Source organism: Melopsittacus undulatus, chromosome 7 (genome assembly GCF_012275295.1).
Source record: "Melopsittacus undulatus isolate bMelUnd1 chromosome 7, bMelUnd1.mat.Z, whole genome shotgun sequence".
Lineage (NCBI taxonomy): Eukaryota > Metazoa > Chordata > Aves > Psittaciformes > Psittaculidae > Melopsittacus > Melopsittacus undulatus.
Window position 1 is genome coordinate 38051774 of NC_047533.1, and position 15278 is coordinate 38067051.

The 15278-nt window shown below is 35.3% G+C and overlaps 1 protein-coding gene across 3 annotated transcripts; it reads right to left on the bottom strand.

Annotated features, from left to right (window-relative positions):
- Window positions 1-243: 243 nt before the first annotated feature.
- CEP44 (centrosomal protein 44) lies at window positions 244-15257 on the bottom strand. Of its 3 annotated transcripts, none has more exons than XM_031045806.1 (11): window positions 15241-15257; window positions 12148-12288; window positions 11397-11544; window positions 10287-10433; window positions 9336-9443; window positions 7765-7896; window positions 7174-7383; window positions 3695-3764; window positions 1559-1686; window positions 1244-1281; window positions 244-447 (listed from the first exon to the last, which is right to left on the bottom strand). In XM_031045806.1, the coding sequence occupies exons 2-11, from the start codon at window positions 12234-12236 to the stop codon at window positions 390-392; spliced, it is 1128 nt and encodes a 375-aa protein (XP_030901666.1). In that variant the 5' UTR covers window positions 12237-12288; window positions 15241-15257; the 3' UTR covers window positions 244-389. The 3 variants fall into 3 exon arrangements, with proteins under 3 accessions (XP_030901666.1, XP_030901667.1, XP_012983593.1); XM_031045807.2 differs by having other exon boundaries at window positions 1559-1680; window positions 15109-15257; XM_013128139.3 differs by having other exon boundaries at window positions 15109-15257.
- Between the last annotated feature and the right edge of the window lie 21 nt (window positions 15258-15278).

Here is a 15278-nt window from a genome sequence, read left to right on the forward strand (position 1 = left end):
TATGCAAGAATGCCTCTTGGGTGTAATACGCAAGTTCCAGCTGGAACGTTTCCAACAGGATGTAAACCATAGTCCTCAAGCCTGCACTTTAAAAAACATATTACTTAGCACACTGCTAACAAATGTCAACACAAAAATACACTGCTATAATGACTTCACTTTACAAAAGAGGGAGGGGTAGATATTTGAACGGTTTTTAGAAAACCAAAATTGAGGCTGAAGAAAGGGAAACCAATACACAGATGCATTAGACAAATATTTATTCAAAGGAATAAAAGCACTGGTGATCATTACAAATTTGACATATTAAAAATTCAGTGCTGTACAAACATACATATTAAGTCTGATATCCATAAGTCCACAGACACCAGGTCTGAAAACCTGTGCTTTCAGGTCTTCCCAGAGGTGTTGCTTGATGTTTTCAACAATTCTGAGGTTTCTTCAATTCTGAAAATAAATTTTGTTTACACACACACACACTTACTAAAATATGGTAAGAAATAACTGACTTGCCTTTAACTTTCTAATGTACCCAAAATATTAACAAGCGTAATGAAACCTTGTTTCCACTCATCCCCACTTTTCCTCTGGAACTGGTCTGTATTTTAAATGCCTACCACATATCTATAAATCTTAACTGTACATAAAGTAAGCTACACAGTAAAATTAAATAACAAAAAAAAGGCTACAGCGTTTTTGAGACCAGGCCCTTATCAAACAGAAAATCTCTCACTAAAGAAATATTAGACAGCAATGCATTTCTCTGCAAGTATAATGAAAATATTTCTTACGAAAAGAAATTCATAACAGATCTCAGGACTAGGACCAAATACACCTTAGAGTTATCACAATGCTTAAGCTGACACTGGTTTTACTTTACTTAAATAACAAAAACAGAGTTAAAGTAATGGAAAAAAAGTTGCAAGTACCTGGGATTTCCTATCAGAAGATAAATAATATTTCAATTCCTTGTCAACTATATTCTAAACACCCTTTAATCTCTTTAATCTCTGGTTAATACTATTAAGAATGTTTTCTACTGCTTTTTAGAAACCAAAACAGTGACTCATCCCACAAATACAGAACTGTAAGTGGATTTATTATCCAGTGGAGTCATAAGGAAATGCCACACCTGATGTAGAGACCTTTGAGGTTTGGAACACATGTACATTCTCTATATGCCTCAGTCCCGTACAACTCCCTACTGGGAAATGAAATCCTGCTGCCCTTTCCTATTACTTACATTTTACTTATCCTTTCCATTCTTTGTCTTGTTGTCTCCTGCAATTTAAAAGCAACAAAGTTAGTGAATTCTTCAAAGCTAACATTCTTCAGATGGACTTTCAACCTAAAAATTCATAGAGAAAATGTGACTTTAAGCCCTGCTTGCTAAAGAAACATTAGAAAACACACCAAAAAGATTTTTATGAGACAGACCTAGATACAGTTTTGCAGTTTCCCTGTTTTTCACTAGTAGTATATACAACTAAAACTAATGCTTACTTGTTCTTTTGATCTAGGAAAAGAAACCAACTAAGCATTTGACAGCTTTACTTACCTTCGAAATGTCTGTCAGATCATGAGAATTACTGGTCACAGCTTTGGGAGATGGGTCTGTGCATAATAGTGAACTGTATCCAGATAACTGATGAAGACACTCTGGCATCTCTTCCTTCCTCTCTGTATCTATGCAGAAACAGTTGGGTTTGAGTCACCTTTTCCTTTTGCTCTCTTATTGCAAGGTCAGCTATCAAATAAGCTTGATTTACAGTATGCAATAACAGAAGAGAATGCATTGTTTAGAGACGGAAAAAGAAAAGCTAGTGGTGAGAGTCTAAAATAGGTTTCTCATTTGCTTAAAATAAGATAAATGCTGTATAGTATGTATAACACATATAAGGCAAATTCCAAGATTACTAGGTATGCTAACTTTATCCTGATTATAATAAAATCAACACTTACAGTGTAATTACTAGGTCAAACATTTAATAGTAACTTAAAATAGGTTATGTTCTTTTTATTGTAAACTGCCTGTTCAAACATGTCACTAATTTGTGCTAAGTAACCTGTCTTATAAGCAGCAGAAATAAAAAGATAATACAACCTTCTTGCTTAAAGTTGGATGAAGGTCTGGCTGTTTCCCTAGTTCTTTTCCTGTTTGGATAAGTTTAGCATCCATTTAGCAGAAAGAGACTTCTCTTTTTACATTGGGAAGGCTCTGATACTGTTTGCAATTTTGGAATACTATTGCTGGAGAACAGAATTTAGCATTTGGAAAAAAAGTGATCCCTTGCTCTTCTTCTAGTAGAGCCACCATCTATGGATCATACCCTTAGAACTTTTCTAGCTTTATTATCCTGTATTTAAAATAATATTATATTACTTCTAATTTATTAAAATTAAAAACTGTTTCTTCTGTACAACTGTTACTCCTGGAGAACACTACAACCAAAATGAACATGATAGCATTTCAAGTACTGCACATCTCAGAAGACTTAGAACTGGACATGTAACTTGTATGCCTAAAATTTCCTGAATCATATTTTAGAAAAGCAGGAATAATAGGAATTCAGAGAATTCCAGAAGTATGAAAAAATTAAAATTCTTTTTTAAATACCATCAGCCTGCTTGCTGATTACAAAGACCTCAACTGTCAGTAACATACCACTAAAGTTATGAAAGGAAGTAAAGATGATGCAACTTTTCAAGGTCTGTAAAAAGGTCCTATTTCTAAGACTTGAAAATTTAAATGAATTTTGCCATAACCAAGAAACTGCCTTCCTAATTTTCATGAAAACTTAATTACTGAGATTCCCTTTCAGTTTAAGTGTAACAGCCCACCAGTGGACAAAAACACCTAATAAGTGAGAATGGGAAAGAGAGTAGCTTCCTTACTAGTGTTTGTAGGCATAACAGCTGCCATGAAGGAAACAGGAGAAATTAATAAAGAGAATGATGCAGAGTAAGGGCTAAAGAGCTACCACTGAGGCAGACAGAAGAATTAAATACATTCTCCAGGCCATAAGTAATTTCTCACTTCAGGCTGTTTCATTTACTACTTGTATATTAGCAAAAAGTTAGAAAGGAAGAAAAGATTTTGTCTTGCTCTTCAAAATAAGAGTTCAACAAAAATGATACTTGGATAGCGAACTCTTTCAAAAGGGATGAAACTATAGAGAATATTCAGCATTGAGTTGGAAAACACCACAGACTGCGAAAGAAACGGCTCTGATTTGTCCCAAGCCATTATAAAAGCAAAAAACATAATCAAAATAGTGTCACATTTATGATGACAACAAAGCTGTGGCAGCAAATATCATTCATGTTTATGAACAGCTTACCTTAAAAACATCATTACAAGTCCTTTAAAGAGCAGACAACATTGTTTTTCACAGCTTTAACTATAGCACCTTAATTAAATTTGCATCTTTATGATTTTTAATAGTTATTTGTAACCGTTAATTACTACATGTTTTCAATAATGCTTTAAAAACTATTTCAGTAAGTACAGCTGCTAAAGAATAAATTACAAACATGAAACAACTGACAGGTTAGCTTGTAGTTTGCAGCATCCATTTAAATTCAGAGGTCACTAAATTGCAATTGTCTCCTTAAAAAAAGCCACTTTTAGTTAAGGTCAGCAAAAAATGTTTAGCATATGATGTTAATTAAAAATATAATCATTAATACTCACCAGGGGAAACTGGAACCCTACTAGGAGAACATTCTTGACTTATATTGCTTAACTCTGTGGGTAACTCTCTCTGAAATACAAATTTACTACATTTTAGCCATACACTTTATTTAACTCATCCTTTGAACAAACAAAAGTATATTTAAGTACTTTGTAATTTAGTACTTAATTACTAAAATTAAGTAATTTAAGTACTAATGCATGCATCTGCTACACCATCCAGATATGCTGGGACTGCACAGATGTCTTTACAGGACTGAAAAAAAATCCAACATTTCCATACATACATTGCACTTGAAAAGTAGACTACTGCTGTTTATAAACAGTTCAAAACCAAGTGCAAATATAGTGAGATAGCTTAGGCATTAGCAGAATGAACAATCAGACCATTCTTGGTCTGTGCTAACAATTACATCTTGACACTGTCTGCTGTTACCTTAACAAAATAAGCTTACCTTCTACTTTCAGTTGATATTCAGAAACGCAGCTCCTCAGTCCTACAAAAATTAGCCTATACATGAGCTGAAATTCATACCATGTAAGTGTTTAGGGCTCAAAAGTATATTTTAAGTTAGTCTCCCAGGCTCCTAATTGAGAGAGGGCTCTTTTAAGAGAGGTTCCAAATTTAACTCAATCTAGCTTAGAAAAGGTTGTTGAAGGAAGAAAAAATCATACTAACAATAAATATTCTGCAGTGCAATTTTCTAATTTCAAATTTAAAAAAAACCAACCCAACACTCACACAACATCTGGATTTTTTTTCATGAGTGAGTTATTATTTGAAATCTCATAAAGTGTATCACTTCATATGCTGCAGTAACTACATCAGTTAACAGGGGAATATTACACCCAAATAAGTGAATGAGGTTGAAATACTAGCTATTGTATGAGAAGAACCTGGAAAAAAAGACTGTAATAATGGATATATTTGAGAGATCTGCACTGACTACTTCTGCTCAATTCTTTCCATCGAAATTGATTTGGTAGCTTTCAGACCTTGTCAGAGCTAAATGCACAGCTGCAGCTACTTTGGCAGCAATGCAAGACAGATCTTAGTGCTCCTGCTACACTGGCTAGATACCAAAAATTCCCTGAAAAAAAGTTAAAAAAAAAAAAATAAAATGCAAGAGTAAGAAGAAAGAAGCAATTCTGAATTGTTTCTCTATATGTGAAACACAACTTGGATGGAATTTCATGAAACAAAGAAGCAGCAATTCCCTGGGCCAAAGGATTATTTCTTGGCAGTTTTCAAATGCCTATTGCAAAAAAGTTAGGTTTTGAAGACATTTTTTTTTTAACATATAAAAGCCATCTTATTTTGCTTTGAAAAAAGGACAAGAAACAATGCCACACAAATTACATTCAAAACTCTTTCAGCAGTGACTTCTTTCAGTAACATGCAGTAAAGAAATACAATTATCTTATTGGAATTTTTAAAGTGGTATTAAAGTTAAGTATTTTCTAAATATTTTCCAAATGCTATTCCAAACCTTTGAACAACTGAAATAAACTGTTACTGAAGTAATAATAAACCAAATTTACAGAAAATAACAAGCCTAGTCTGAAACAGACTTTCCTGTGCTCCTACCTCATAAAAGCAACACGTATCTCTGGAGAATACACTTCTACCCAAGAGTAAAACTATGGCTATTCAGCTGAAGGCCTTTTGAGATTGCTGACATACAAAAGTCTTACCACTGGTGCTGTTATTTGGACTTATATCCACTGATAATTAAATTACAATATCCATACAAAATTGATTTTAAATTGTAAATCACTTTAGCTGTTACCAACAAACTGTGTTTAAAACATAAGTGATTGAGAATGTCAATCCTTATGAGTACAGCCTTTAGAATAATCTAGTGACCAGTCTGAACACTTCGTCATTTTGAGACCTTACACAACTAGCACACCTGCAAGGCACACAGAAAAAAACGGTGTCTTGTATACACATATTAGCAACACTCTGAAATCTGCAGGGCCAGCAACATACACAGAGCTTCTGGTTACAAGTAAATTCAACAATTTTTACAATTACAGAGACAAATGCAATACTGATCAAGTATTTTCTACAAGGGTTTTCAACTTCTGGAAAGCACCTGACAGCATATGAAGGATATACATGAGATACCTAAGCAAATACACTTTGAAATTAAGCATGTGAGCACAAAATTGATGCTATGGCTCACTGCATTTCAGAATATCTACCTGTGCACATACATAAAATTATATAATGCACATACAACTACTTTATCACTCTCTACAACTACCTGAACGGAGGATGAAGTGAGGAGGCGACTGGTCTGTTCTCCTAAGTAACAAGTGATAAGAGGTAACAGCCTTAAGATGCACCAGGGTAAGTTTAGACTGGATACTATGAAAGGGTAAAGGGCCAGGTATTGGAATAGGCTTCCCAGGGAAGTGGTAGAATCTCTGTCCCTGGAAGTGTTCAAAATCTGTGTAGACGAGGCCCTCAGTGACATGGTTTAGTGGTGGACTTGGCAGTCCTGAGGTAAAGGTAGGACTTGGTGACAGACTCACAGACAGAACCAATTAGGTTGTAAAAAAAAAAAAAAATCTTTAAGATCATAAAGTCCAGCCTCTAGATCTTATAGGTGTTTTCCAAACTAGTTGATTCTATGATTCTACAGGGACCTTTCAACAATGCGAAAAACAACAGAGCCTTAATGCAACAACTACTTGCTTTCACAAATATGCCCAACGTAGCCACATCACAACTGTAGCACTTTCACATGTTTAAAAATGTAACAAATACCATGACAAGGAATAGGAAGGGGAAGGAGGAGGGTGAAAAAAAAAAAAAGAAAAATCATCGGGTTTGGGCTAGAAATTTCAGAGCCACAAACTAATAGGACTAAAATAAGAACTTTTCCATTAACCTTGTATTTTCCATTAAGCATACCATCTATTTTTGTCAACATTAGTTATAGAGAATGAAGACTTAATCTTCCAAAGAGAGTATCTGTATCTGATTAGTTTGGAGAATTAAAAAAAAATTATTTTTAACAGCAACATTTGCTATACAGTATAAGAAATTGAGAAATATGCATACCAAAACAAGAAAAACCTTAAACGTATCACTAGCATGACAAAATTCTCTACAGAAATACTGAGCTTTCAAAGACAGCATAAGTCTTTTAAAAAGCTTCCTTCTATAAATTCACGAGGAGATAAAACACACAGAGTCATTGCTGCTGAAAATAGGCTTCACTATACCTGCTGTTCCTGCAAGGAAACAATTTCCAATGGAGAGCTTTGCTATACAAAGCATAAGAAAACAGTAAAACTTAACAATTAAGAAAAAAATACAACCAACTCCATAAACAGCAAGTCCATTCAGATCATGCTTTTAAAAATAGCAAAAAAAGCATATACAAGAGGCAGAAAGAACAGAAACAAGCCAACAACATTGTGTCTGGGCCATTTTTGTTATAGAAACAAAACAGAAGTTAACATACCTTTTTGGATTGCAACAACAGTTCTGTTTCAAGAAGCAAAACTCGACTCAACAAGTTATTCCAGTCCTTCTCGTCTATGATCACCTTTCCTTCCAGTTTCTCTTCTAAAACACGCAATTTATCTTCCATCCAATCCAGCTTATGAAGCTTTTCCTGGCAATCATCAAGCTGACTCTTCACGGCCTCAATCTGAGAATTATCTTCTATGATCTGAAAATATGGACAAGAACATGTCCTCTGATTACAAAACAGACATAACTCATCAATTGATCAATGAAGTCAAGTGGAACCTTCCTCAAGTTTAGTAATCAGATTCTGCTACATTAGAAAATTCTTTCTTTTGCAGTTGTCATAATATTCCTATTCATGGAAATCAGCTTTTAAAAGAAACTGTTGACAGAGCTGGCTCTTGAAAGGACAGTACAATTTAATTGACACTTTTCAACTTTCTCAAGATATTTGTTATATACATCTATTAGTTACATTTAAGGAGGATCCAGCTACCATGTTAAAAACTTTATCCCTTTAGAAAAGTTCCGTAAGAAAAGTTAAGAATACATGCTGACAGCATCTTAAAATAGAAATTCTTACTTGTTCACAGTTAACTTTGACAACATCACGATCTAGGCACAATTCTCCTTCATTACCTCCTTGTGCTGGAAGGGGTAATGGATGAAGGTCACCACTAATTTCATTTCCTGAGTGCCGTTCCACTAAAGGCATCTTTTGAACATAAAGAAAAAAAAAAAAAAGAACATTTCAATTCATCAGCCAAGCAACTGTACAACCCTAAAAGACCAATCATTTTCATATTTATTTGAATCTGAAAAATCTTATCCCAACTGGTCGCAAAACAGACAGCAACAGCAGAGAGATTTTTTATTTTAAAAAAATCATATAGAAATGAAAAACTGTAAAATAAGCATACACTTTACTGTATGGACTGTGTACTTCAGTTTTCTTCCATAAACAGTAATTAAAGCATTAATGTCCACTCCTATTGTAAAAGCTGTTAGATTTCCAAGTGTGAACTGAGAGGTATGAATCTTATCGTATATATTAACGTATGTATAGACAGGTCAAACGTCAACATTGCCACTCAAATGTTCAAAACCAGAAAAGTTTAAGTAGTTTAAGATTAGAAATCTCTCTTTTCCCTGACAAGTGTCAGCAAAATAACACTACTAACCACATGTCATTTGCTTTGAATGCTTCCTTTGGAGAAAGAAAAATAAGAGACAAATTCTGCTTTCTTTCCAGGTGGATCAAGTCTCATTATTGCTATCTGCCATAAAATAAAACAGATTATCTAATGATTAAGAACTCACAAATTACTAGTTTTGTACAACATATTAAGACTTAGATTCCTAGATGTTTTATTGAAACTGAAACTCTCCTCTTCTAGGGAGCTCTTAATACACTCACACATACCCCCATTCAGTTCAGCCATTCAACAACCAGAAAATAAATCATTCCAGATATTTCCTTTGTTAAGTTTTCCTCATGCCTGAAAGCCGCATTTTCCTTCTAAATAGAAATAATCCACAGTTAAATGGGCAGATTCCGAAAAGTTTTGTACAATTTTACCTTGCACCCTTTTAGCATTAAAAACTAGGAAAGTGGTCTGCTCCAAAGCCCAAGAGTACCATAACACATAAGATCAAACATTACTCTTGTAAAACCAAATCCAAGCAGAAGATTACATTAAGAAATCTTTGCTTAAAAGATTCAGACAAAAGAGCAAAAAGTGTTTTGAAAGCTGCACTGAAAACACGGCAATGTTAGACAAAACACACTTCAATCTCCAAATAGGATTTTTTTTCCAACTGCATTTTCATTCCTGTCCTTCCATGTGATTTAATTTAAACAGCAAACAATAGTACTACATCATTACCACCAAGACTTTAAGATCAACTAGTCAGTACAAGAGAGAAGCAATACCCACTATATTTCAGCTATAATTTCAGTCAACCACACTTCTTCAAGAAAAGGAAAAAAAAACCAAATAAAGAACAAATACAGCCAACAAAAAAAAAGCAAAAAAAACCCTACTAGTCTGATTAAGCATTAGAACTTAAATGAAAGCACATCTCCCAGAAAGAGCCCAACTTGCTACAAATGATACTAACCTTTGATATACAACATAAAAATTATTTTCATACCTGTTTGGAGTTCAGAGTACGATCACTAGTATCAGTAATGACATTATCACAGTCTGCCCTTATTTCAGATTTAAACAATCTGGGTTTTTTCCTTGTTTGGGATTTAGCCTTCAAAGTAAAGAGGAGAAAATATTAGACTTTTAACACAGGAACACAGAAATATTTTTCTGGAGTGCAGGGAGGCAATACAGACACATGGACACAACCCATGACAACACTCAAATTTACAGAGAAAATGGATCTGGAAGTAAATGCCGCATTCATACAGTCAATGCCTATATGAGGTTGCATCAAAGCTGGTGATAAACAGAAAACAATTTGCTCCAGAGTTGAAAAACAAGCAAATACAAAAAAGGTAGTTATGCCCCAAAAAGTGACAAATTAAGTATATGGCAAGTGTAAGTAACAGTCCTGAAGACTGTTACAAACTCAAATGGAACAAAATCCTGTAAAATATGAGGACAGAAAATTCCTTTTATTAAAGAAGACTGATACACAGCCTACACCCACAAAAATGACTTAATAATGCAAAACAAATATGATGAAAATAATCAGATTTGAGATGTATTTGCATTTCAGTGGTATACAAGTGTCATGTTTAAATTAAATATTACCAGAACTTTAGCATATTTGATGGCTTTGCTTTGTTTTTAAATGAACTAGCAAAGTCTAATTATACATTCGCTATGTCAAGAAGAATAAAATAAATCACTTCTATTACAGAGTACTGGTTTTATCTTTATTCTTTTACTGTTTAAACTACAATGCATTACCAGCTTCATGTCTTTCATATACTTGATAGGGCTCAAGCATCTGACAATAGAACTTCATACTAATTTTTCCCCCTATTTTGATCACCAGCAATGCTGCATCTAAAAGGTGTTCAGCTTCTACCTACAGCATCAAGCATGTTAAAAGAAACTTATAATAAAGTTACCATTTAATCAGTACCTTATTCGAGTCACTTAATTCCTTATGTTTTTTTACCACACAGTTGATAATGTCACAAACAATCTGCATTTTTCTTTCTGCAAAGCCAAACTGAAGAAACTGCTGTTTTGTTAAAATTGGTTTATATTGAAATTGATCTCGAAGAAGCTGCAACAAAATAAGAGTCTGCTTCACTTTCAAAATCACCATGCAATCTGTTGTAGAAATGGCATGCTCAGAGGTTCTTATTTTTCTACAGTCTTTTGTTTCATTCTGCACTTTAGCAGTTAAACCTTTTAACATTTGGTTATTTATATATTCTCAGCAGTGTCTTCTAACTAGACTTTAAACATACCTCCTCCAAAACATTTCATTCATAACGCTCTTGTAAAGATTAAGTCACATTCTTAAGATTCATAAAATAAATTATTTTAGACATTAATATTTTAAAAGTCAAACAGAAACTTCTCAAAGTGAATGCACGATAAGAAGTTGTATTAATCTCAGCAAATACATCAGAGGGCTAAGTAAGGCTCCCACAGAGCTTCTTTGTAAAGGAGTCTCTGTCCTCTGTGGGGAGCAAACTAGTCTGAATAAGCTAATATAGTTAATGCGCTTATGGATATTTTTAAGAGGAGTTAAATTATTTTCATTCAGTTATGAATTTTATCCCAATTTTTAAATTGTTAAATGTTGGACATTATATATTAACACAGTGTGGTGTTTTGAAATACCTATATTTCTTAACATCGTTTTCATTATAATAATTGAAGTTTGATGTGATTTTTTGCGGATTATGATTTCTTCTAAGGTCATTTCTATGAAACTTATTGTGTATTAAATATTTCAGTATTATTCACAACTAACATACACAAATAGTGTTACTGTTTCTGCCATTGTCTCAACACTGAGATTTGGCTAACAACATCCATCTTTATTTTCATAAAAATTTATATAAAGAGTTACCACACAGTGACTTACTACACATCTTAAATCCTAACAGAATTACTGTTTACATTCATTGCAAAAAAAGCCCTTTATTTTCTAGTAAAATTTATAGTAGATGTTTTAAGTTTTACAAGGGCATACTCAAACCTATGTTTCTTCTGTGAAGAATATAAAGACAGATACCTTGTAAATAGCTTCAATAAAACGCAAGTCACTTTTTGCTGTGAGTTCCACATCACACTTTACCAAAAGCTCTGCTATGTAAGTTGAAAAAGATGTAAATGAATAGCTGATGATAGGTAAAAATGCAGCTGGATCACCTTTTACTAGCCTATTGAGAAACAAAAGTACTTTACACAGCAGAAGACAACAAAGCCTTTCATTATATGAATTCACACATTCAGTTTGAAAGGTGTTTTAATATAGACAGCATGTTATGTCCAAGTATCTCCTTAATTTCTTTCTTTTTTTCCCCACAAGCCCTTTACTGTTATCCGTAAAATGCTCAAAACAACATTTTTGTGACTCGTAATTTTAACATTGTCTAGTCTAAAGCCCTTCAGACTGCCATCTTGACATTCAACACTTTTTTCTTCAATATTTGCAAGATGAAATTTGCTAGCAACTACAGAGAAATTATAAAGGTGAGAGATTAATCAAAGAAAATAGGAAAACAGAGAAGAAAAAATGGGCAAGACAGCAATATACTTCAGTGTATACTGAAGATACACTTCATGATTACTATGAGGATTCTCAGAACAGCAAAACTACATCCTTTCATCTTCCAGTTCGCATGTAGCAAACCCCCCAGATTCCCACACACATATGCTTGGCTTATTCATCACTGGGTACAATGCCAATATTTATACATATCTTGTTTACACATCTTGCTATCATCATGTATTAGCATAAATTTATTTACACTACCACTTACACTGTATAATCCACATCTCTTGGATAATTTATCAAGCGAAGTCCTTGCTCTATTTTTCTTATACTTCCTTTTAGGTCTCCTGTTGCCATTATTCCAAATACTATTCTTCTCTCAGATTATGAAAGAAATGCAATTCTCCTCCTTAAATAAAAAAACAAACCAAAAAACAAAAACCCCACAAATTATTAAATACAATAGAGTTATCATGGAAATTCAAAGGGTTTTGCTCCTCTTTTCTAGACATGACCATTTCCAAAGTGCTACAGTACAACACAGAGCTACAGCTCAATACCAACTAATATCAGTCATCATCATTAAGTCTAAATAGGATCAATTATTAATCCTCAACCCAATCAACTATCAAAGATCTTTAAAGATATCTGAAAGCATTTAAAGAATTTAGTGCCAATTAAATCCACTGAAACTGAGTGAAAACAAGTTTCTTCTCTGTTTTAATGGAGCAGAAAGCCCACAAGCATTGAAAAGCTTTTGCAGAATGAGAATCAGCAAAGCATAAAATCACCATCATCCAAACCAGATTTTACATCTATCAAAGGGATACATAAGTACAGGAAGCTCCTACTTTTAACATATTATACCAAACAAAACTGATTAGTAAATTCTCAAATGGAACAGGAGACTGTAGAATACCTGCAACTCTACCTGGCTGGCAGACAGTAAAATTAAACACCTGCAGCAGTACCTTCAAATATCAGTACTAATAATTATCTTAAAGAACCCTGTTCTCACTCCATTGCTTCAAAATACACTTATATTTAGAGACAGCCTATGAGTACTATGTAATCTTGCAACCATTTGTTTATAAGCAGCCAATATTAAATAGCTCTCCTCCAATACAAGGCTTTAAAAGCACAGACTGGGTGACTGCCCAGCTCTTAAATCACAATTGAAAACAAAGAGCTTGCATTATAGTAATCTGGACAGGCTGATAGGACTTCAGAAAGTCTACTAGCAAATTGCCAAACTCTGTTCTTTCGATGGTTTAGAGAAAAAACAAGGGTGGGGGAGGGAGAGAGAACATTAGTGAAAGTACAGAAGTACAAATTGACACTTCACAGAAACAGCTCTCCTTCCTCACAACCTTGAGATCTGCTTGTGACTGGCTTAATCCACTACCTTACTTTCCCCAAAAGCCTCAGTAATGGTTTCAGCTATAAAGCCTTAGAACAGAAATTTAATGCTCAATTTTCTCCTTAGAACCTGGGAGATAATTGCCTGCCACTGTCTACACTGAATTTCTTTTGTTGACACAAAACATATACTTTAAGCCTACCAATCCAAGCAGTAAAGAGGCATTACCAGAAAGCATGGAAGAGATATCCTTCCAAATGTATGTCCATAGACATACAACATTTTATATAATTTTTCTTGCTGACACCTGAGATTCAGACCAAACACTACAAAGAAGTTATAGTAACTCTGACAGGTACTCCAGTTTGCAGCCTTGTTATTTGGTGATACACATTAAAGCAATGGGTCTTCCTGAAAGGAACTTTCTGACCACACACATCTACTTATGGGGGAGGGGGGAAGTTAACCAAACAACCCCAAAGAAAATAAATGTCAACAAAACCCACAATGGCAACAAACAGTTAAACCTTGCACTCACAATGGTATGGGTTTGTTTGGGGGGGGTTGCCTTTCTCTCCCCAGCCCCTCTTCTTGAGTCTCCATGATGCTTAAATCAACAATCATCAAGAAGATGAAGGAAGATCTTCACACATGTTCTGCCCTTTTTAAAGTATTTTCTTCCTATTTACTTATCAAGTTCTTGCTATTTAATCATGAGGTTCATGACAAATATAACTACACAATACTGTTTTTAAAGGCTAGGGACAACTGAACCTCAAGCATTTGGAAACTGAGGCAGCTGTTCTTCTCACCTCACCTTACACAGTGATTCACCCTGTGGTTTTGCCAACCTAACCAAGACAAACCTCAAAGAGCTTGCTGTAAAACTGAAGCACTAATCTGCAACACAAATACTCACAGAAGACACTCTCACAGGAATTCATCTAACCATACAGGCTGTTTCCCAAAAGTATCAACAATCCTTTCTACATCATGCCTCTAGATATAAAAACTGGCAACTGCCATTGCTACAAACTATATAGCTCAGGAGATCATACAAGTAACAGTTAAGTTGGTAGAAAAATACTTTGGGAAAGTGTACACTGTAAAAACTGGCATACAAATTTTGCCGAATTCATGACAGAACAGTTACAGAACACTGGCTACCTAGAGCAAAATCAGGTATAACAAAGTTTTAACATAGAACCACATATAGTTTAAAGAACAACTCTCAAAATTGCTTACAATATTCAAAGAGGCAATGAATGTCAAAAAAAAAAAAACACACACAAAAAAACCCACCCAACCCACACCAAAAAGCCCAACATGCAAATTACCAAATATTTTAGAGTTGCAAACACTGAAATGCCTAAAGAAAAATGTTTGGTTTTGTTATTCAGATGATCGTTAAGGTCCCTTCCAACGTAGTTTACGACGATTTTGTGACTCTTCTGTTACATGGGGAGGGGAGGTGCAGGGGAACACCTTTATGCCCTAATGCAAAATCATCAAACAGTGGACTTCGCCAGCGTGCCAACTACTGCAGGCACACCATGTTTGCACACGAATGAACCGCACAAGGAACTGCACGTCGCAAGCCGGTTGCCCAGGGCTCCATCAAAACACCGGCGGAAAAAAAAAAAAAATCGTGTCCCAGCCGCGGGCAAGGCCGGCCGCGGTCCTGGAGCCCCGCCAGCGCATCGAGCTGCACTCGCAGGAGCGGAGTGGGCTCCCCAGCTGCCACTGCTCAACCCTAGACCCGCGGAGGACAGGCCTCCCTTCTCCGCCCCAGCGCTCACAGTCCATGAGGAGAGGGAGTCCTCTGGGCTCGGAGCCAGCCCCTGCTCCAAGAGCGATCCCGACGCTCACCCGCGCCCACTGCCGCCCCTGCTGCTGGACCCCGTCTCCCGCCAGGCCGCTGCTCCGAAAAGCGGCTACTCCGCTGCCTCTCCTCAAGACTGCAGCTGCTGCCAACAGGTGTCGGGCACAGACCGAATCTACCGCCGCAACACCCAACAGCCGCTTCCGCTTCCTGCGCG

What these genes read in the sequence shown, in the direction of transcription:
- CEP44 (XM_031045806.1), bottom strand. Translation starts at nt 12,236, where the DNA reads ATGGCAACAGGAGACCTAAAAGGAAGTATAAGAAAAATAGAGCAAGGA. An exon ending in GTACTCTGAACTCCAAACAG is followed by an intron (nt 7,897 to 9,335) that starts GTATGAAAATAA and finishes TATGTTCAAAAG; the next exon opens with ATGCCTTTAGTGGAACGGCA. An exon ending in TGTTGTTGCAATCCAAAAAG is followed by an intron (nt 3,765 to 7,173) that starts GTATGTTAACTT and finishes TTTGTATTTCAG; the next exon opens with AGAGAGTTACCCACAGAGTT.